Source organism: Somniosus microcephalus, chromosome 12 (genome assembly GCF_052327205.1).
Source record: "Somniosus microcephalus isolate GS21.2 chromosome 12, FLI_Smic_1.0, whole genome shotgun sequence".
NCBI classification, from domain to species: domain Eukaryota; kingdom Metazoa; phylum Chordata; class Chondrichthyes; order Squaliformes; family Somniosidae; genus Somniosus; species Somniosus microcephalus.
In genome coordinates this window covers 195,410,915-195,435,124 of record NC_140998.1, presented here as the reverse complement: position 1 = coordinate 195,435,124, position 24,210 = coordinate 195,410,915, and the positions used below count along the sequence as shown (strand labels likewise).

The 24,210-nt window shown below is 48.9% G+C and overlaps 1 protein-coding gene across 1 annotated transcript; it reads right to left on the bottom strand.

Moving 5' to 3' along the window:
* Positions 1 to 308: 308 nt before the first annotated feature.
* LOC147109849 (large ribosomal subunit protein bL17m-like) lies at positions 309 to 24,008 on the bottom strand. Its single transcript, XM_086002399.1, has 3 exons — positions 24,003 to 24,008; positions 1,566 to 1,634; positions 309 to 593 (listed from the first exon to the last, which is right to left on the bottom strand). Exons 1-3 carry the CDS (start codon positions 24,006 to 24,008, stop codon positions 309 to 311), a joined length of 360 nt encoding a protein of 119 aa, XP_085858525.1.
* Between the last annotated feature and the right edge of the window lie 202 nt (positions 24,009 to 24,210).

The window sequence follows — 24,210 nt, the reverse complement described above, 5'->3', positions numbered from 1 at the left end:
CGAACGAGCGAAGGCTTGGGAGAAAGACCTGCTTAACGGATGTATAGTACTAATAACATTAATACTTATAACCTATGTAATTGGATGGATGATATGTCGATGGAAAAGATGTCGGGCTGCGCAGATTCAGGCCCGAGGCTGTCGGCGATTCCCAGGTGGCCGTCATTCCAGTGTGACTCCGGGAATCCGCCCCCAGATTTGTTCCCAGGCAGGCCAATAGCAGAAGGTCGTCCCCCGAGGGTGGGAGGGGGAGGGGCGGGTGATCGATCACACATCGCTTCCTTGCTCTCCGCCAGTCAAGCTCCCAGCTAGGCCGCACTCGAAGCCTGGGACTCGCCTGAGCCAGAGGCCCTGCCCCAGGCCCCCTCCTCCCTGTACCCCTTCAGCAGCTGGTTGAGCAGGGTCTTCTCGTTGGCCCCTTGCCGCCGCGCGAGGAGGGGCGGCAGCGGGTTGCGCCGGTACTCGATGACCGCCATCTTGGCCCGGTCCAAGTTCTCCCGGGTGGGAATCTGCATCATCCACACGGAACTCCCCCGGTGGTCCTGGAATCGCGGAGCCAGGACCTTGAAGAGCTTCGGGATGAGATCTTTCTCCTGACAGAAACAGAAAAAGAGGTTTATTCCCAGAAATATTCCACTCTTCCCCTCCCCTCCCCTCAAACGGGCCCAATAAGAACTCTCCCTTCTCAGTTACAGCTAACTCTCGCCTCCGAGTCAGAAGGTCATGGGTTCGAGCCCCACTCCAGAGACTTGAGCCCATAAACCAGGCCGACACTCCCAGTGCAGTACTGAGGGAGCGCCGCACTGTCGGAGGGGCAGTACTGAGGGAGCGCCGCACTGTCGGAGGGGCAGTACTGAGGGAGCGCCGCACTGTCGGAGGGGCAGTACTGAGGGAGCGCCGCACTGTCGGAGAGGCAGTGCTGAGGGAGCGCCACACTGTCGGAGGGGCAGTACTGAGGGAGCGCCGCACTGTCGGAGAGGCAGTGCTGAGGGAGCGCCGCACTGTCGGCAGGGCAATACTGAGGGAGCGTTGCACTGTCGGAGGGGCAGTACTGAGGGAGCGCCACACTGTCGGAGGGGCAGTACTGAGGGAGCACCGCACTGTCAGAGCGATTCACTGTCAGGGGTGTCACCTTTCAGATGAGAGGTTAAACATGAGGCTCTGTCTGCCCTCTCAAGTGAATGCAAAAGATCCCGCAGCCACTATTTTGAAGAGGAGCAGGGGAGTTCTCCTCGCTGTCCTCTGACCAATATTTATCCCTCAACCAACATCTGGTGATGATCACACTTGTGTGTGGGAGCTTGCTGTGCACAAATTGGCTGCCGGGTTTCCTACATTACAACAGTGACTACACTTCAAAAAAAAACCTTCATTGGCTGTAAGGTGCTGTGGGACATCCTGAGGTAGTGAAAGGCGCTATAGAAATGCAAGTAGCCAAGGCTCTTTGCGATGGCCAGCGCGGCAAGATCGCGGGCGTGGCGGAGTGACGCTCGCGACACAGGCCGACCCGAAGACCCCGCAGGCCCCCCCCACCCTGCCCCCAGCCCCGCGCCAGAGATACTGACTGTCAGCCAGAAGTCAGCCATCTTCATGGCTTTCTCGTCCGTGTCCCCTCGCTTGGCGCAATCCACCAGCTGGAAAGCAAGGGCCGATCAGTCAAACCCGCAGGCTCCTTCCCAGCACAGACAGAGGCCAGTCGGCCCCTCCAGCCTGCCCTCCTTCTGTACGCGAGCAATCCCCAAACCCATCCCACTGCCCCACTCTCTCCATCGACAAATATTGATCCCAAATTCCCCCTTTCACAGAGGCCATGGTCTCGGCCTCAAGCTCCTCCCCATGGCTTCAGTGACGTGGAGGATTGGAGAAGCTGGGATTGTTCTTCGAGCAGAGAAGGTTTAGGGCAGATTTAACAGAATCATAGAATGATACAGCGCAGGAGGAGGCCATTCGGCCCACCGTGCCTGTGCTGGCTCTTTGGACCCACTCCCCTGCCCTTTCCCAGAGCCCGGAAAATGTTTCCTTTTCAAGTATTTACCCAATTCCCTTTTGAAAGTTATTATTGAATCTGCTTCCACCGTCCTTTCGGGCAGCACATTCCAGATCACAACTGTTGTGTATGTACCTTTAAGAGAGAACTGCTTTTATACTGTAGTACCGGCAGTGACCACACCTGTATATAAAGCCGTAGCAGGCTTCTGTACTTTCAGTTCCAGCATACCCTCTGTTCAGTAAACCCCTCTTATTACCGTTCTCCTGCAGTCCGTGTGTTATTGATACGCGGACACTACAGTGGCGACGAGCAGGTTCGAACTCACCTGCAGTACTGCATCACCTCACAGGGATCCATCCCTGAAAAGAAGCTTCTTGGAGGTCGAAGCCAGAGCAACAGGCGTCGACCGTGGGCAACCGCCCAGTGATCCATCGGAGTTCAGTGAATCGCAGGGGAAGCTGTGGAGAGCTGGGCTTGGCTCCCCAGTCAAGGTGTTCCAGCAAATCTTCTGGACTGCGGCGGGCTTGAGCTCGATCGAGCGGCTCTGCAAGGGGGCCGCGCAACGTCGTCGGGAAGGAAAAGAGAGAGAGAGGGTGGAGCGCACAGGGCGCGGTCGGTGCTCAAGAGCCGGGCAGCGTTAGAGAAAATAAAAGAGGGGAAGGAAAAGAGACGCGCTGAAGCCACGGGGCGCCGCCATTACTATTTAGAACACTCGGAGCAGCATTGGCAGCAAGGGGAAGAAGGAAAAGCGCGGGAGGCGCCATTTTAATCCATTGGGGAAGAAGGAAAAGCGCGGGAGGCGCCATTTTAAACCACCCAAGATGCCGAAGAGTGGCAGTATCACTGCTTTCGACAACGAAATAGAAGACTGGACCACGTATGTGGAAAGAATTGAAGTGTACTGCAAGGCAAATGGGGTGGCCGATGAAAAGAAGGCGTCGGTATTATTAAATTTGATGGGCGCGAGAACGTACGGCCTATTGCGGAATTTAATTACCCCAGCTAAACCAATGGAGAAAAGCTTTGAAGAGATTGTCAATATCTTACAGGAACATCTAAACCCTACACCGCTGCTGATAGCAGAAAGATTCAAGTTCCATAAAAGAAACCAGCACAAAGATGAGAGTAATGCTGACTATCTTACAGAACTATGCAAGTTATCGAAGTACTGCCAGTTCGGAGCAGGACTGGCAGATACCTTAAGGGATAAGTTTGTCTGCGGGCTCCAGAGTGAAGGAACCCAGAAACGACTACTTTCAGAAAAGGACCTTACGCTAGAAAAGGCTTTCAGCGTTGCAGTATCCTACGAAGCAGCAGCACGGGGAGCTGCGGAAATACAACAGAAACCGCAAGAATATAGCACCAATGAAATGGCATATGGAGCAGAAAAGTGCTATCGCTGCGGCAGAACAAACCATGACCAGAAGGATTGCTGGGCTAAGGACAAAGTATGCAGGCAATGTGGAAAAGTGGGACACATATGAAGAATTCGCAATAATTTACAGTTCTGAAGATTAATTTTTTTGATTAAAGAATCCCTGGGCGTTGTGCTTGTAAATTTCCAGGGATAAAAATGGCTGTCACGACATGGCCGAAGACAAAGGACAATGCTATGTTTACAAAGTAATTGAATGCTATTAGCATTTGTTTGTATATCGAGTGGATACATCTAAACTGCAGAAGAGACTTTTGTATCTTGAATGGGATCCATTTAAGAACTGAATGGGTTTTTAAACCACCTAGCATTCTGGACAATAGAGCAGTTGTATTTCCCTTTTGTTTCAGCCCAGGGAGCTCCGGAAGACACATTAACCCAGTCTAACCACTTTGAGTTAGCCAATCACAGCTTTCTCTTGTGTATTGGACCCTTTGGGCGGGGAATTTTGCACACAGCCCTTGCAGGGCAGAATGGCAGGACCTCACCAGGTATAAAGATAGCGGCTGAGAAGCTATCACTCTCTTTACTTCGCTGGACCACAGGTGAGCAGGGTGTTCTGACTCCTCGGCAAGGCAACCTAGCAGGAGTTAGGGGGTGGTGATTTGAGGGTAATTGCTAAGATTGTTTAAGTAACATTGGAGCCATTTTATCCCTCATTTTCGCCGTCTGCAACCCCGTTATATAGTTTTACTGTAATTACTGTGTTCGTGTGGTATAGTTTATTCTTTTGATTGTAGTTTATTTAGGTAATAAAACTTGATTTTTCTCTCATCCAAACCACTTGTCCGTTTTAATATCATTCATTATAAGTTCCTCCACTCAGAACTGAAGGAGGGGTAGCGATTCAAAACCGCTGTTTGTAAATTGGTTTAGAGTGCAGCAGCAAAAGGCTGCTGGCCAGGTGAATTACCGTAAACCAGGTAAAAGGTTGGAATTGGTCAGAGCTCAGAGGCAAAGGCTGCTTGCCAGGTAAATTACCATAAACCGGTTAAAAGAAGCCCCCCCCTTACAAATGGCGAGCCAGGTAGGAGTGGAGGCAGTTTTTGATTTAATAAGTGGTCTGGATCTGGAGAAAGCATCAGCTCTTGTTTCTCTCGTTTTCGGTATGTGGGTAGCCCTGCGGATGTTAGCGGCAGTGTGTAGGCTGACCTATCGGGGTATAGGTGGCTGGTTTAGGAAGGATGAGATGAGGGGGCAGGAGGAGGTTAAGGAGGCCAAGAATTGGGAGTCCCAGTTTGAGAAATGCCAGGCATTTATAGAGCGCCTTGTGCAGGAAGTCACAGAGGCAAGGGAATGTGAGATGAGGCTACAGGAGGAAATCGCACACCTCACCCAAGAAGCTAGCGAGGGAAAAAGCCATGGAAGGAACGAAATAGAATTCCTAAAGTACCAAATTATAGAAATAAAGAGGAGCGAGATGAGACTGCGGGAAGAGAATGCCCGCCTCACCTCAGAAGTAACAGAGCAGGAGGAGAAGGTTAGGGAAGTAAAGGCAGCTTATAAGCTGGCCTGCGCCCTAAGGTTTGAGGAAGCAGATCATGGCCCCTGTAGGGCAGAGATAGAAAGCCTTAACATGCCTTTAAATGCATCAAAGGGGATGATTTGTCTGATCAGCCCGAAGGCAGATCAGCTGGACTTTACTGGCAGCCCAAGTAGAACCATCCCACAGGCAGCACCCAGAACGGTGCTGGATTGGGAATTTGAGACCCCAAGACCGCAGCCCACAGCTCCGAGTCTTGAGGAGCTCTGGCAGCGAGGAGGGGTGGACAATGGGGTGGTAGGAGATCACCAGCAGGTCCCGCTAGGCAGGCGGGGACCAGGACCAGTGTACCCCCTCCGACAATGGAGGTACGGTCCGCCCGTGAGGAGTGAGCCTGAGAATAGGAATCCTCAGCCCACAGCAAGTTCGAGTTCACAGGCAAGCACTGTGGCTTGTGTGGGGGGAGGAGCCATTCATGTTCAGAGTAAGCTGTTTAAGCCAGGGAACAGGGAAGGAGAGTTCTGGGACCCCTGTAGAGCAGGTCCAGTAGCAGAAATCCGGGACAAGGGAGGCACACAGGGGATAGCTTTGGCCCCAGACGAAAGGCAGGTCCAAAATTCCCCATTTAAAGCCGCCTGGGTGAGGAACATGAGTTTGCTGTCCATGCAAGTTCAAATTCACAGCCTACAAAGACAGGCAATGTGGCTTGCTTCCAGGGACAGGTTGTCCTGCCCACAAATTGGAACACTTCCCCACCCCAGTGGGACCTAAATTTTGGCAAAAGCTTAAATTCGAACCAAAGTTTAAATTTGAGCAAGTTATGTGGCTCAGAAATGGAGAAACAGCAGCCTGGGATTAGAAATCAGCAGGCTGGGATTAGAAATCAGCAGGCTGGGATTAGAAATCAGCAGGCTGGGATTAGAAATCAGCAGCCTGGGATTAGAAATCAGCAGGCTGGGATTAGAAATCAGCAGGCTGGGATTAGAAATCAGCAGGCTGGGATTAGAAATCAGCAGGCTGGGATTAGAAATCAGCAGGCTGCTGCCCATTCATTCACTGAAACTGCCTGCGCAGGCGCTGGTCTGGAGACAGGAATCCCCCAGTCTTCCGAACAGCAGATTCACGCAGGTGCAGTGGCCTGTTTAAAGGGACCAGCTTCCCAGCCCGCTTCTAGAGTGGTCCCCCCCCATGATGTGGGACCCTGGGGAGGCAGGGATAGCAATCCCTCTTGCAGGAGACATAGGGAGGGAGCTGACACCAGGTTTTAAACATGGGGAGGATTTGCAGCCACCAGCAGCGGGTGGCGAGGGAATACCTGCCCCCAGCACAGGAGTGGGCAGGGAAAAGGAGGCAAACCCGGAGTACCGGCAGGCTGCCAGGTATCTTATACAGTGCAGGCTGTTGGCACCAGGGGGAGAAGGTTCCCAGCCAGCTAGCGCTGCAACCCTGGCTCAGGGTCCGCCAGCCAAAGTTTCCCCCACTGAGACGCCCCTCAGAAGGTCTCAGCGGGCCCGCAAGCCCAAGAAAAGGTGGTCACCAGGGTACCTGCCACACAGAGCAATTTCTCAAACCGGGGAGAAGCCAAAGGGCAGGGGCCCCCACTCAACAGCCATAAGCTGCGAGGGACCAGAGACAGGAGGCAGTCCAGCTTCGCTGCAGCCAGCAGCAATCTGTGACCATGCCAGAGATTAGCCTGGCCGTCCGGAGACGGGCGGCATTTGTATTATAGCTATGTGTGAATACAGCATGCTTTTAAGGTGTATTTTAGTTTCATATAACTAGTCTTAAGTTTAAGTTTAAAGAGTTTAAGTTTACATGTGTGCCAAATGTTTGCATTTTGGGTCCGAAGTCGAGGGACCCGACCATGTCTCCACCTAAGGCAGCAGGTCAGTGAGACCTGGCTGCATGTCCTTTTAAGTTTTTGCAGGAGATTGGAAAATGAAGCAGCCATGTTCGCCCAGCCCGAGCTGGGCATCGAATGAAGATACGGAGTCAGAATGTTGGGGATCACCTCGCCACTGGACGAATCCAGGAGATCCCGCAGCGATCTTCGGGAAAAACCGGACAGGGTCCGGAGGAACTTGCCTACTCCTCCTACGGGGAGGAGATGGCCCCAGCTGGGTGGGGCACGGCCCCCAACCCAGCACTATCCTGACCGAAGTTCACTTGCGGGAGACCTCGCTGTTGAGGAGTCACGATGGGGAAGCGCGGGCGCCTTGTGATAGGGACGCGTTCCTCGGGGGTGGGTGGTGATGGCCTGGGAAAGATCGTATAGAGGAGGGGGAGACCCAAGAGTTGCGTGGGTGCGTTCGGGGAAGGGAGGAACTCACCCGGGGGCCCACGGGCAAAGTGAGGGTAAGTGTGGCTGGGAAGGATGAGTGGGTGGCCGGATCAGTGTGGGGCCAGGGAGAGCCACCACACAGGCACCCATCATTTTCTGCAGCCAGTCGAGGGTAGACGGGAGGGGGAAAGACTGGGAGTTGAGATCCCATGCTCCCTAGCCTCGGTCTGTGCTAAGGTAGATTTTAAACAGGAGGGGTACCCCGCCTCCACAAAAGGACAAGGGAACGGCTCGGGGCTGGCGGAGCAGACTGGTCTGTAAATCCATTCTGCCTGTTTTAAAGTTTCAGACGATCAAAGGGGGGCGGAAGGTACTTTTACTGCCCAAGTGGGAGGAGCAATGCCCACTCGAATTTCGCGACCCATCATCGGCACATGATGATCGGGGTTCATTTAAGCATGTTGTTTAATGATTTTTTGTATTTTGTGTTGCAGCCCCAAGTTGAGCAGAGGCGTAGGATCCTCTCCGTGCTTGGGATCATTTTGAGTACATTGTGTAACTAAGATTGCAACATTTTGTAATAACTTATGATGTAAAAAAGTGATTGTAAATTTGGTTTACACTGTATAATTTTACAAGCGTGTAGGGGTATGAGACCCCTTATTGAGAACTGAAGTATCTGTCAGATGCCTACCGTACCATGGTTTTTTTTCTTCAATTTAAGGGGAATAGACGGGACAGGGATCAGTGGCAGATAGCTATTAGGTAAATACAGGGGATGGTTGTTTGTGAGGGGTCAGAAATTATTGCTCATTTCTTCAAGAGGATACTACAAGCAAGCTGGAAGTATCCAAGGGCAGACTGTAAGAATTCGCAATAATTTACAATTCTGAAGATTAATTTTTTTGATTAACAAATCCCTGGGCGTTGTGCTTTTAAATTTCCAGGGATAAAAATGGCTGTCACCACATGGCCGAAGACAAAGGACAATGCTATGTTTACAAAGTAATTGAATGCTATTAGCATTTGTTTGTATATCGAGTGGATACATCTAAACTGCAGAAGAGACTTTAGTATTTTGAATGGGATCCGTTTAAGAACTGAATGGGTTTTTAAATCACCTAGCATTCTGGACAATCGAGCAGTTGTATTTCCCTTTTATTTCAGCCCAGGGAGCTCCAGAAGACACATTAACCCAGTCTAACCACTTTGAGTTAGCCAATCACAGCTTTCTCTTGTGTATTGGACCCTTTGGGCGGGGAATTTTGCACACAGCCCTTGCAGGGCAGAACGGCAGGACCTCACCAGGTATAAAGATAGCGGCTGAGAAGCTATCACTCTCTTTACTTCGCTGGACCACAGGTGAGCAGGGTGTTCTGACTCCTCGGCAAGGCAACCTAGCAGGAGTTAGGGGGTGGTGATTTGAGGGTAATTGCTAAGATTGTTTAAGTAACATTGGAGCCATTTATCCCTCGTTTTCGCCGTCTGCAACCCCCTGTTATATAGTTTTACTGTAATTACTGTGTTCGTGTGGTATAGTTTATTCTTTTGATTGTAGTTTATTTAGGTAATAATACTTGATTTTTCTCTCATCCAAACCACTTGTCCGTTTTAATATCATTAATTATAAGTTCCTCCACTCAGAACTGAAGGAGGGGTAGCGATTCGAAACCGCTGTTTGTAAATTGGTTTAGAGTGCAGCAGCAAAAGGCTGCTGGCCAGGTGAATTACCGTAAACCAGGTAAAAGGTTGGAATTGGTCAGAGCTCAGAGGCAAAGGCTGCTTGCCAGGTAAATTACCATAAACCGGTTAAAAGAAGCCCCCCCCTTACACATAGCACGAGTCTGCAGGTCGGGAAAGAAAACCAACACTAAAAGAACTACTAAGGAAAAGTACAAGAAAGTACAAAAGATGACGGACAGTAGTTCAGAAGACCAGAAGAGTGATAATGACTCCGGGAGCAGGAGACTAAGTTGTCTAAAGTTACACAACGTGATCGCAAAGGAGGATCACCAAACCATTTGGGTCACCCTCATGACAGCAGGGTCCCAAGTAAAGATGGAATTGGACACAGGATCAGCCCTAACAGTCATGAATCGACGAGACTACGAGCAGCTATTCTCACACATTCCCTTGAAGGATACGTCCATTGGCTTGAAGACATATACGGGGCAAAAAGTCTACCCCAGAGGAAAAATAAGGGTGCCCGTTAAATACAACGGCAAGGAAACAGAGGAACTGTATCTATATATACTACAAGATGCAGGACCGCCATTATTGGGACGTGAATGGATCTGGAAAATACAATTGAATTGGCATTCCATTCAGGCGCTAGCTGTGGCTGACAAAAAGGATGACGACGCCACACCTGGACGACTGTCAAAAATTCTAACTGACGCGAAAGAGGTGTTCCAGCAAGGACTTGGGACTCTAAAAGGCGTAACGGTAACGATAAAAATTGAAGATAACGCAAACCCTAAATTTTTTAAGGCCAGGCCGGAACCGTATGCGATCCGCCCAGCCGTCGAAGCAGAGCTGGAGAGTCTGGAGCGTGCGGGTGTGCTGTCCAAGGTGGACTGGATCAAGTGGGCCACACCCATCGTTCCTGTAATGAAGAAATCATTGAGCAGCACGCCTGGGGAACCGAAGAAGGTTCGCATCTGTGGGGTCTTTAAGGTAACTGTGAACCCAGTCCTTCACACAGTACAATATCCACTTCCACGGATAGAAGATATTTTCGCCTCACTATCTGGAGGGAAACGCTTTACGAAGATTGATCTGGCCCAAGCGTATCTACAAATGGAGGTAGATGAATCATCTAGAAAATACCTCACGATAAACACTCACAAAGGTCTTTACCAGTACAACCAACTGGTATTCGGGGTAGCATCAGCTCCGGCAATTTGGCAGAGAGCGATGGAACAAGTCCTGCAAGGGATCTCGGGGACCCAGTGTTATTTGGACAACATCCTGGTTACAGGCGGAAATGACAGTGAACACCTTGCCAAACTGGAGCAGGTGCTCACTAGATTACAAAAATATGGGCTACGAGCCAACCGCCCCAAATGCGAGTTTTTCAGGAAACAAATCTCATATTGTGGCCATGTGATTGATGAAGAGGGGTTACATAAGTCCCCAGACAAGATTGAGGCAGTAGTCAAGGCTCCAGCACCGGAAAATGTGTCACAACTGAGGTCGTTCCTCGGGTTGGTGAACTACTACCATAAGTTCTTGCCAAATTTGTCTACAATTCTGCACCCGCTGAACGCCCTGCTGCAAACTGGAGTAGCATGGAAATGGAGTGATGAGTGTAAGCGTGCCTTTCAGAAATGTAAATGCCTAATCACTTCAAAAGAAGTATTGGCCCGCTACAATCCATCACTACCGATTCGGTTGGCATGTGATGCGTCTCCCTACGGCATTGGAGCGGTGCTGTTGCACAAATTCCTTGACGGTTCAGAGAGGCCAATAGCCTTTGCGTCACGCTCGTTAACTTCAGCCGAGCGTAACTACGCCCAGATTGACAGGGAGGCCCTCAGCCTGGTGTGGGGGGTGAAGAAGTTCAATCACTATCTGCACGGGCAGAAATTCACCTTACTGACTGATCACCAGCCTCTTGTCTCCATTTTTAACCCAAAGAAGGGCGTTCCGGTGATGACGGTGCAACGGCTGCAATGATGGTCCCTTTTTCTAGGGGCACATCAATACGACATAGAGCATAAGGGCACGAAACAGCATGGAAACGCTGATGGGCTGTCACGCCTGCCGCTGCCTACAGTGGAGGAAGCACCTGCAGTGGACCCTGTCGAGATATTCCATTCAACCATAGTCGAATGTCGACCTGTTACAAACTCAAGTATAGAGAAGGAAACCCAAAATGACCCGACACTCTCTCGGGTCTATGATTTGACGGTGAAGGGATGGCCAGCACATGGCGACTCACTGTTGCCAGCATTCTTGCCAAGGAGAGAACAGCTGTCAGTGTGCCGGGGAACCTTGATGTGTGGATCCCGAGTGGTAATTCCACCCAAGTTGAGAGAAAGAGTGCTCAATGAGCTTCATGAGGGTCATCTGGGAGGGGTAAAAATGAAAAGCCTAGCCAGGGCGTTTGTGTGATGGCCGGGAATCGATAAAGAAATGGAGGAAATGACCAAGAGATGCACAAGATGCCAGAAAGTCCAAAACGCTCCACCACAGGCCCCGCTACACCCATGGGAGTGGCCCTCATCTCCATGGCAACGGGTACACATTGATTTTGCTGGTCCATTTATGGACTCAATGTTTTTAATCGCCGTGGATGCACATTCGAAATGGCCAGAGGTCATCAAAATGTCCTCCACCACCACGGAGAAAACTATTGCAGTCCTACGGACCATCTTCACCAGGAATGGCTTGCCAGAACAGATTTGCTCTGACAATGGACCACAGTTTGTGTCCGAGGATTTCCGGAGGTTTTTGAGGAATAATGGGGTAAAGCATTACACATCCGCCCCATATCATCCAGCCACAAATGGATTGGCTGAGAGGTTTGTTCAAACCTTTAAAAAAGCAATAAAGGCGATGTATAACGACAACATACCACTGCAACACAAGGTGGATAATTTCTTGTTTGCTTACCGAAATGCGACACATGCAGTCACCAACCAAGCTCCAGCCATGATGTTCTTTAACCGCGGGTTAAGATGTCGCCTGGACTTGCTCAAACCAAACATAAGACAAGATGTTGAGAATAAGCAATTCCAGCACATCAATGAAAAGTCAACCAGGAGCCTCAAGATAGGGCAACCAGTCTTGGCCCGCGACTACCGAACAGAAAAATGGCAGCCAGGAACGATATGCACACGGCAGGGACCACTAATGTACACAGTGGACGTTGGAGAGAGCATCGTGAGACGCCATGCTGACCAGATTCTAGAGTCACAGGAACAAGTCAAACCCATACCACGAGCATGCGCACCTGGTGATGAACCCGAAGTACAGATTGCGTCTACCTCAGAATCAGTTTTATTGGAAGCTGACGAACCAACCAATGACAATGAGCCAGAATCGACTCCGCCGCAAGAACAGGATACTCGAGAAAGGCGCTATCCAGACAGGATCAGGAAGCCTCCTCAAAGACTGAATTTATAACTGATTACTTTCAGCTGATGTATATAGTACAAAGAAAATTGTAATTGTAATTAGTTATTATTCAATTGTTAAATGAATGTTATGTACTGTTTATCTAAAAGGGGAGGAATTGTTGTGTATGTACCTTTAAGAGAAGAACTAATTCTATACTGCAGTACCGGCAGTGACCACACCTGTATAAAAAGCCCTAGCAGGCTTCTGTACTTTCAGTTCCAGCATACCCTCTGTTCAGTAAACACCTCTTATTACCGTTCTCCTGCAGTCCGTGTGTTATTGGTACGCGGACACTACAACAACAACTCGCTGTGTAAAAAAAAATCTCATCTCCCCGCTGGTTCTTTTGCCAATCACCTTCAATCTGTGTCCTCTGGTTACCGACCCTTCTACCACTGGAAACAGTTTCTCCTCATTTACTCTCAAAACCATTTATGATTTTGAACACAATCTTCCCCTTAACCTTCTCTGCTCTAAGGAGAACAATCCCAGCTCCTCCAGTCTCTCCGCATAACTGAAGTCCCTCATCCCTGGAACCATTCTCGTAAAGAGCAGCGTCCAAAATCATGAGGGGTTTTGATCGAGTAAATGAGGAGAAACTGTTCCCACTGGCAGGAGGGTCGGTAACCAGAGGACACAGAGTTAAGATAATTGGCAAAAGAACCAGAGGGGAGATGAGGAGATTATTTTTTCACAAAGCGAGTTGTTGAGATCTGGAATACGCTGCCTGAAAGGCCGGTGGAAGCAGATTCAATAATAACTTTCAAAAGAGAATTGGATAAATACTTGAAAAGGAGATATTTGCAGGGCTCTGGGGAAAGAGCAGGGGGAGTGGGAACTAATTGGAGAGCTCTTCAAAGAGCCGGCACAGGCACGAGGGGCCGAATGGCCTCCTTCTGTGCTGTGAGATTCTATGGGAGCATTCCATGCTTCAACACCTCTGTGTACAGAAATTTCTACTAATCCCTCTCAGAACACTCATTAAATTGATGGGCTCACGTCACGGACTCCCCGAGCACAGGAAATTTATTGTCCCTATTCACTCCATCAAAACTCATTCTCATTTTTAAAAACCCTATTAAACCTCCTCTTAGCCTTCTCTGCTCCAGTGCAAATAGTCCCAGGATCTCAAGTCACCTCTCTGGCTCAGTGGGTAACACTCGCTCTCGCCTCCGAGTCAGATGGTTGGTTCGAGCCTCAGTCCAGAAACTTCAGTACATAATCCAGGCCGACACTCCCAGCGCAGTAATGAGGGAGCGCTGCACTGTCGGAGGCGCAGTACTGAGGGAGCGCTGCACTGTCGGAGGGGCAGTACTGAGGGAGCGCTACACTGTCGGAGGGGCAGTACTGAGGGAGCGCCGAACTGTCAGAGGGGCAATACTGAAGGTCGTCGTCGTACGTGTCTTCACACTGTTCCCTTTGGGAAACTGTATGAAGTGGTGGAAGGATTTCTGGCTGCGTTAACGCTCCTTCAGTGACCGTAACCATCTTCATACCAGCCATTAGGGTGGTTAGTCCTATGGCGGGAGGGTTTTACGGGCTCCCACAACCCATACGAGGGGGGGGGGGGGCTACCCACACCCACGGACGCAAGTATCCCGCTGGATGTCAACCCAGAATTTAGAGCCGGAGCTCCGACTCCACTTGCCGGGACTGTCTGGAGCGGGGTTCGAAACCTACACCTTCTGGCCCAGCGGCGGGGATGCTACCGCTACGCCAAAGGAACACTCCAGTACTGAGGGTGCACCACACTATCAGAGGGGCAGTACTGAGGGAGCGCCGCAATGTCAGAGGGGCAGTACTGAGGGAGCGTTGCACTGTCGGAGGGGCCGTACTGAGGGAGCGCCGCAATGTCAGAGGGGCAGTACTGAGGGAGCGCTGCATGGTCGGAGGGGCAGTACTGAGGGAGCGCTGCACTGTCGGAGGAGCAGTACTGAGGGAGCGCCGCACTGTCGGAGGGGCAGTACTGAGGGAGCGCCGCAATGTCAGAGGGGCAGTACTGAGGGAGCGCCACACTGTCGGAGGGGCCGTACTGAGGGAGCGCCGCAATGTCAGAGGGGCAGTACTGAGGGAGCGCTGCATGGTCGGAGGGGCAGTACTGAGGGAGCGCTGCACTGTCGGAGGAGCAGTACTGAGGGAGCGCCGCACTGTCGGAGGGGCAGTACTGAGGGAGCACCGCACTGTCGGAGGGGCAGTACTGAGAGGGCGCTGCACTGTCGGAGGGGCAGTACTGAGGGAGCACCGCACTGTCGGAGGGGCAGCACTGAGTGGGCGCTGCACTGTCGGAGGGGCAGTACTGAGGGAGCACCGCACTGTCGGAGGGGCAGTACTGAGTGGGCGCTGCACTGTCGGAGGGGCAGTACTGAGGGAGCACCGCACTGTCGGAGGGGCAGCGCTGAGGGGGCGCTGCTCTCTCGGAGGGGCAGTACTGAGGGAGCACCGCACTGTCGGAAGGGCAGCGCTGAGGGGGCGCTGCTCTCTCGGAGGGCCAGTACTGAGGGAGCGCCGCACTGTCGGAGGGGCAGCACTGAGGGAGCGCCGCACTGTCAGAGGGGCAGTACTGAGGGAGCGCCGCACTGTCGGAGGGGCAGTACTGAGGGAGTGCGGCACCGTTGGAGGTACCGTCATTCGAATAAGTCGTTAAACCGAGGCCTCGTCTGCCTTCTCAGGTAGACATAAAAGACCTTGCGGCCACTATTGGAAAAAGAGCAAGAGAAGTTATTCCCAGTGTCCTGGGCTAATATTTATCCCTCAACCAATAATCACTGAAAACAGATGATCTGGACTTTTAAAAAAATGCATTCATGGGTTGTGGGCTTTGCTGGCAAGGCCAGCATTTATTTCCCATCCGTAGTTACCCTTGAGAAGGTGGCGGTGAGGTGCCTTCTTGAACCGCTGCAGTCCGTGTGGTGAAGGCACTCTCACAGTGCTGTTTGGGAGGGAGTTTTTAGGGAGCCTCTTTTCCAGGTTGAATCGCCCAAGTCTCTCCACACAACTCAGTCCCTCTGGCACCGGGGATCGGTGTCGTGGCTCTACTCTGTGATGCCCCTAGTAGTCGAATATCTCCCTTATGTCTGTGTGTCCAGAACTGGACCCAGTACATTTAAAAGAAAGACTTGCATTTATATAGCGCCTTTCACGACCACCAAACATCCCAAAGTGATTTACAGCCAATGAAGTACTTTTGAAGTGTGGTCACTGTTGTAATGTAGGAAACGCAGCAGCTAATTTGTACACAGCAAGCTCCCACAAACAGCAATGTGATGATGACCAGATAATCTGTTTTCTAGTGATGTTGGTTGAGGGATAAATATTGGTCAGGACACTGGGGAGAACTTCCCTGCTCTTCTTCGAATTAGTGCCGCGGGATCTTTTACGTCCACCTGAGAGAGCAGACGGGGCCTCGGTTTAACGTCTCATCTGAAAGGCGGCACCTCCGACAGTGGAGTTATCCCCGGTGTCCTGGCCAATATTTATCGTTCAATCAATATCAATAAAACAGATTATCTGGTCATTGTCACATTGCAGTTTGTGGGAGCTTGCTGTGCACAAATTGCCTGCCGCGTTTCCTACATTACAACAGTGACTACACTTCAAAAGTACTTCATTGGCTGAAAAGCGCTTTGGGACGTCCAGTGGTCCTGAAAGGCGCTATATAAATGCACGTTGTTGATTCGGAGGAAAGCAGAGTAACAGCAGCCTGGGCACACGGCAGGAAGGAACAAGATAAACGGGGTGTTCGAAGGGAGGAAGTGATTACCTTCTCAGCGTAAAACGAGAGACACCAACAGAGGGAGATAGTGAGAGGTGTGACTGAGTACAGTGATACAGAGAGACACCAACAGAGGGAGATAGTGAGAGGTGTGACTGAGTACAGTGAGTGATACAGAGAGACACCAACAGAGGGAGATAGAGAGAGGTGTGACTGAGTACAGTGAGTGATACAGAGAGACACCAACAGAGGGAGATAGTGAGAGGTGTGACTGAGTATAGTGAGTGATACAGAGAGACACCAACAGAGGGAGATAGTGAGAGGTGTAGCTGAGTACAGTGAGTGATACAGAGAGACACCAGCAGAGGGAGATAGTGAGAGGTGTGACTGAGTACAGTGAGTGATACAGAGAGACACCAACAGAGGGAGATAGAGAGAGGTGTGACTGAGTACAGTGAGTGATACAGAGAGACACCAACAGAGGGAGACGCAGGGCTCGCCAATCTCACCGACACTCTTTAATATTTACATAAATGGATTGGCAAAACTACTTGAACAATCTACAGCACCCGGCCTCACCCTATATGAATCCAAAGTTAAATTCCTCCTCTATGCAGACGACCTGGTTCTGCTGTCACCTACTAAAGAGGGGCTACAGCAAAACCTGGACCTGCTGGAGTCGTACTGCCAGACTTGGGCCCTGACAATAAATCCCCAAAAAACCAAAGTCCTTGTGTTCCAGCAAAGATCCAAACATCAGGGACCCAAAATAAATTTCACAGTAGGAACAACCAAAATTGAACAAACCACTAACTACACATACTTGGGCTTAAAAATCAGTTCTACGGGAAACTTCAAACTGGCTGTGAATGAACTGAAAGAGAAAGCAAGAAGGGCTTTCTATGCCATCAAAAAATCAATCCAAATAGAAATCCCAATTAGCATTTGGCTCAAAATTTTCAAATCAGTAATTGAACCAATTGCACTCTATGGCAGTGAGGTATGGGGACCGCTAACTCAACAAGAATTTGCAAAATGGGACAAACACCCAATTGAGATCCTACATGCAGAATTCTGTAAAAGTATCCTCCGGACTCAAAGGAAAACAGTAAACAATGCATGCAGGGCGGAACTAGGCCAATATCCATTAATAATCACTATCCAAAAAAGAGCCACCAAATTTTGGAATCACCTACAAATGAGCAATCCCCAATGCTATCACTACGACGCCCTGAAATGCCAAGAGCTGACCATAAAGAAGAATACCCTCAGTCAACTAGTCCTGGGACTCAGTGAAGTAACTACTAACAATACTAACAATAACCAGCCCCAGGACAGTGACAGGGTAACACAAAGAATTCGACCCAACACAATCGTCGCTAAGCAAAAGGAAAAATATCTGACATATTGGGCAGAAACAACAAAAACCCAAAGCAAACTCAATTGCTACTTGGCCCTAAACAGACAATACAACATAGCTGATTACCTGACCATGGTAAAGGATAACAAACTGAGAAGAACCTTGACAAGGTACAGACTTAGCGAACATAGCCTAGCGATCGAAAAAGGCAGACACAGGCAGACCAGGCTGCCAAGAGAGGACAGGATATGCTCTCACTGCAGTCAGGGAGTGGTGGAGACAGAGATGCACTTCCTCACAGCTTGTGGAAAATATCAGGGCATCAGGGAGAATTTCTACCAAAAATTCTCACAAATATGCCCTGATTTCAGAAATCTGAATGACAACCAAAAACTCCCATTCCTACTGGGAGAGGAGAGAAGCTGTGTAACGCTGGCGGCGCACTATGTTGCAGCTTGCCATGAACAGAGGGACAACCAGTAAGCTAAGAAAAAAATATATATAAACAATGCGAATGTATATTTATACACTCAGGGATATACCTGTTTATACACTGTATGAATAGAACTGCGTTTATGTGCTGAACCATAAATGTATTTTGATGCTTTGGCAACATAAGATGTAACTTATCATGCCAATAAAGCGATTTAAATTGTAAAATTGTAGTGAGAGGTGTGACTGAGTATAGTGAGTGATACAGAGAGACACCAACAGAGGGAGATAGTGAGAGGTGTGACTGAGTACAGTGAGTGATACAGAGAGACACCAGCAGAGGGAGATAGGGAGAGGTGTGACTGAGTACAGTGAGTGATACAGAGAGACACCAACAGAGGGAGATAGAGAGAGGTGTGACTGAGTACAGTGAGTGATACAGAGAGACACCAGCAGAGGGAGATAGTGAGAGGTGTGACTGAGTACAGTGACACAGAGAGACACCAGCAGAGGGAGATAGTGAGAGGTGTGACTGAGTACAGTGAGTCATACAGAGAGACACCAACAGAGGGAGATAGTGAGAGGTGTGACTGAGTACAGTGAGTGATAGAGAGACACCAGCAGAGGGAGATAGTGAGAGGTGTGACTGAGTACAGTGAGTGATACAGAGAGACACCAACAGAGGGAGATAGTGAGAGGTGTGATTGAGTACAGTGAGTGATACAGAGAGACACCAGCAGAGGGAGATAGTGAGAGGTGTGACTGAGTACAGTGAGTGATACAGAGAGACACCAGCAGAGGGAGATAGTGAGAGGTGTGACTGAGTACAGTGAGTGATACAGAGAGACACCAACAGAGGGAGATAGTGAGAGGTGTGACTGGGTACAGTGAGTGATACAGAGAGACACCAACAGAGGGAGATAGTGAGAGGTGTGACTGAGTACAGTGAGTGATACAGAGAGACACCAGCAGAGGGAGACAGAGGTGTGACGAGAATTAAAATGGGGGGATGGAGCCGTAGAATCCAGGACGGGAGTGAAACGTTCCCTGTTATCGTTTGTGTACTGAGTTCAGGGCGTGGAGAAGTGGTGCAGGGCGTGGAAAAGTGGAGAAGGGGTTCAGGGGTGGGGAAGGGGGTTCAGGGGGTGGGGAAGGGGGTTCAGGGGTGGGGAAGGGGTTCAGGAGTGGAGAAGGTGTTCAGGGGTGGGGAAGTTGATCCATGGGGTGGGGAAATGGATTCAAGGGGTGGCGAAGTGGTTCAGGGGTTCAGTAATGTGGTTGACTCTGAACTGCACTCTGAAATGGCCGAGCAAGTCACTCAGTTGTAATCTTATTGTACAAAAAGATACAATAAGAATGAAATAAACAGACAGACCACCCAGCATCGACCTAGGCATCAGGTTAGGACACAACAAAGGCACACCCAGCCCAGTCGATCCTACAAAGTCCTCCTCATTAATATCTGGGGACTTGTGCTAAAATTGGGAGAGCTGTCCCACAGACTAGTCAAGCAACAGCCTGACGTAGTCATACTCACAGAATCATACCTTTCAGCCAACGTCCCAGATTCCTCCATCACCACAGGGACTGCAGCGGTTCAAGAAGGCGGCTCACCACCACCTTCTCGAGAGCAACTAGGGATGAGCAATAAATGCCGGCCTTGCCAGCGACGCCCAGATCCCAGGAATTAATAAAAGAAAAAGTAAAGCTATCCAGAGATAGTTCTCGTGGCCCTATTAAAAAAAACTGCCAGTTTTGCTCCAGAATCCTGGATGGAAGACTTGTGGTTGTGGGAGATCCCTCTCATTCATCTGGTACTTGCCACAGTGGCCTTTGAAACTTTCAGTTGGATGCCTGGCTCTTGAACACGCAGCGACTGGTGGTAGAGATATTATCGGCAGCAAAGGAAATTTGTATCTAGCAAGGCTGTACAGGGCTTTGTGGAGCTGTTTTGCCCACTACATCCTTGTTGCAGTTTGATCTAATTGTAGGTGATGTGCCTTGTCCTGCAATCTTGGTCTGGTGAAACACGACTGTCACCAAGTTTCCTCAGAATATGGGTTTCAGGGTGAGGCAGCAGGGCAGCATGTGATCTCAATAAAGGAGAGTGTTGTCAAATGCACATCCGTTATTTGCACTTTCCCAAGCATGTTGGTAATGACACTTTGAATCACATGAGCTCCTGTGAGGTTTAATTTATTTTTTCAAGACAGCAACTTCTGTGAGCAGGACTCAGTGAGTTGCACGCCTTAATGGCAGATTTCTATCATCTTCTATGTCGTGTGGGTAGGGAATGCCTTAGGCTTCACTGCCTTGTTTTGTTTAAGATTGTATTTGGTTCTCACTTGTCTGAGATTACGGCATGAAGGTTCCATCTGGACATCGCTGCAGGAGTTATTCAGGATGCAGGATCCTTGGCCCAGATGTTTCACCAACAACCTTGCTTCTGTCATAAGGTCTTGAGTGGGGCCATTGTTTTGTTGTATTCATTCACGGGATGTGGGCATCACTGGCAAGGCCCGCATTAATTGCCCTTGAGTGGCTTGCTGGGCCATTAAGAGTCAACCACATTGCTGAGGGTCTGGACTCACATACAGGCCAGACCGGGTAAGGGCGGCAGATTTCCTTCACTAAAGGACATTAGTGAACAGGCTGAGTTTTTACGACAATCCGGTAGTTCCATGGTCACCATTACTGATTCTAGCTTTTTATTCCAGATTTCTTTACTTAGCTGCCGAGGTGGGATTTGAACTCTTGTCCCCTGTGTTATTAGTCCAGGCCGACAGGATTACTGGTCCAGTAACATTACCAGTATAACACCGTTACCATTAGCTGACAATCTCCAAATGTTCAGCTCCATTCACATCTCCTAAGATATTGTTGTATCCTGTGCCAGCCCACAGCAGGAGCTCGACAACATCCAGGCCTGGGCTGACAAGTGGCTGCTAACAGTCAAGCTTATCAATGCCAAGCAATGACCAACTCCACTGAGAAAGGACCAGCTACCTCCTGATATTCAACGGTACAGCCATTGCCATGTTCGCCCGCCATCAGTATCCTGGGAGTTCCCATTGCCCAGAAGCTTAACTGGACCTACATATCAACAACGTGGCTACAAGAGCAGAGCAGATGCCGGGTGCTCTGTGATGACTGACTCATAGCCTGACTCCTCAAAGCCTCTCCACCTTCTACAAGGTGCAAGTCAGGTGGGATTTCAAAATGTTAACATAAGAACATAAGAAATAGGAGCAGGAGTAGGCCATACGGCCCCTCGGGCCTGCTCCGCCATTCAATAGGATCATGGCTGATCTGAATCTAGACTCACGTCCACTTCCCTGCCCTCTCCCCGTAACCCCTAATTCCCTTATCTGCTAGGAAAATGTCTATCTCCATTTTAAATTTATTTAATGTTGCAGCTTCCACAGCTCTCTGGGGTAGCAAATTCCATAGATTTACTACCCTCTGAGTGAAGAAGTTTCTCCTCATCTCAGTTTTGAAAGGGCAGCCCCTTACTTTAAGATTATGCCCCCTAGTTCTAATCTCACCCATCAGTGGAAACATCCTCACCGCATCCACCCGATCAAGCCCCCTCACAATCTTATATGTTTCGATAAGATCGCCTCTCATTCTTCTGAACTCCAATGAGTAGAGTCCCAACCTACTCAACCTTTCCTCATACGTCAACCCCCTCATCTCCGGAATCAACCGAGTGAACCTTCTCTGAACCGCCTCGAGAGCAAGTATATCTTTTCTTAAATATGGAAACCAAAACTGCACGCAGTATTCCAGGTGTGGCCTCACCAATACCCTGTATAACTGCAGCAAGACTTCCCTGTTTTTATACTCCATCCCCCTTGCAATAAAAGCCAAGATTCCATTGGCCTTCCTGATCACCTGCTGCACCTGCATACTAACTTTTTGTGTTTCATGCACCAGGACCCCCAGATCCCTTTGTACTGTAGCACTTTGCAGTTTCTCTCCATTTAGATAATAACTTGCTCTTTGATTTTTTCTGCCAAAGTGCATAACCTCACACTTTCCAACATTATATTGCATCTGCCAAATCTCTGCCCACTCACTTAGCCTGTCTATGCCCTTTTGCAGGTTTTTTATGTCCTCCTCACTCATTGCTTTCCCTCCCATCTTTGTATCGTCGGCAAACTTGGATATGTTGCACTCAGTCCCTTCCTCCAAATCGTTAATATAGATTGTAAAGAGTTGGGGTCCCAGCACTGACCCCTGCGGAACACCACTAGTTACTGACTGCCAGCCCGAGAACGAACCATTTATCCCAACTCTTTGTTTTCTGTTAGATAGCCAATCTTCCACCCATGCCAGTATATTACCCCCAATCCCGTGATTTTTTATCTTGATCAGTAATCTCTTGTGTGGAACCTTGTCAAATGCCTTTTGGAAGTCCAAAAACACTACATCCACTGGTTCCCCTTTATCCACCCTGTATGTTACATCCTCAAAGAATTCGAGCAAATTTGTCAAACATGACTTCCCCTTCGTAAAACCATGCTGACTCTGTCCTATTAAATTATGTTTATCCAAATGCTCTGTTACTGTTTCCTTAATAATGGCCTCCAACATTTTGCCAACCACAGATGTTAGGGTAACTGGTCTATAGTTTCCAGCTTTTTGTCTACTTCCCTTCTTAAATAAGGGTGTTACATTAGCAGTTTTCCAATCTGCCGGGACCATTCCTGAGTCCAGGGAGTTCTGGAAAATGATCACCAATGCATCCACAATCCCTACCGCCACTTCTCTCAAGACCCTAGGATGTAAGCCATCAGGTCCGGGGGATTTATCCACCTTAAGTCCCATTATTTTACTGAGTACCATCTCCTTAGTGATTTTAATCGTGTTTAGCTCCTCCCCCCCCCCCATTGCCCCCTGTTTGTCCAGTGTTGGGATATTTTTAGTGTCCTCTACTGTAAAGACTGATACAAAATATTTGTTCAGCGTCTTTGCCATCTCCATGTTCCCCACCACTAGTTTCGCAGTCCCATCCTCTAAGGGACCAACGTTCACTTTAGCCACCCTTTTTCTTTTTATATAGCTGTAGAAACTCTTGCTGTCTGTTTTTATATTTTTTGCTAGTTTACTTTCATAATCTATCTTCCCTTTCTTAATTAATCTTTTAGTTATTATTTGCTGGCTTTTAAATGCTTCCCAATCTTCTATCCTCCCACTAGATTTGGCTAATTTATATGCCCTTGTTTTCAGTCAAATACTATCCTTTATTACTTTACTAAGCCACGGATGGCTGTCTTTTCTTTTACTCCCCTTTTTCCTCAGTGCAATATATTTATCTTGAAAGATGTGAAATATCTCCTTGAATGTAGACCACTGCTCTTGTACCGTCTTACACTTTAATCTGTTTTCCCAGTCCACTTTAGTCAATTCTACTCTCATACCTTCACAGTCTCCTTTATTTAAACTTAGTACACTGGTTTGAGATCGAACTCTCTCACCCTCAAACTGAATTTGGAATTCAACCATATTATGGTCACTCATTCCAAGGGGATCCTTTACTAGGACATTTTTTATTAATCCTGTCTCATTACACAGGACCAGATCTAAGATTGCCTGCCCCCTGGTTGGTTCAGTTACATACTGCTCAAGGAACCCGTCCCTAATACACTCTATGAACTCTTCCTCAATGTTGCCATGCCCAATTTGATTAGTCCAGTCAATATGAAAGTTAAAATCCCCCATGATTATAGCTGTTCCCTTATTACAAGCCCCAACTATTTCCTGATTTATACTCCGACCAACAGAGTTGCAATTGTTAGGAGGCCTATAGACTACGCCCACTAGTGACTTTTTCCCCTTATTATTCCTTATCTCCACCCAAACTGTTTCACTATCCTGATCCTTTGACCCAATATCATTTCTGACTATTGCAGTGATTCCATCCTTGATTAACATAGCAACCCCACCTCCCTTTCCTTCCTGTCTGTCCTTCCTAATTGTCAAATACCCTTGTATGTTTAGTTCCCATTCATGATTATCTTGCAGCCATGTTTCCGTAATGGCCACCAGATCATACCCATGTGTAGTTATTTGCACCGTCAACTCGTCTATTTTGTTACGAATGCTGCGTGCATTCAGATAAAGAACTTTCAAATATGTTTTCTGACAATTTATTCCTGCTTTTACCCTTTTTACTAATTTACCTTCATCATTATACATTCTGTCCCTTCCTGACACGCTCTGGTTTTTAATTCACCCACTGCTACCTTGCTCTATTGCCTTCTCCGCTGTCATTTTTATTTTTCGCTCTCTTAAAACCTCCCCCCCATTAATTAGTTTAAAGCCCTCTCTACAGCCCTAGTTATTCGATTCGCCAGGATTCTAGTCCCAGCACTGGCCAAGTGAAGTCCG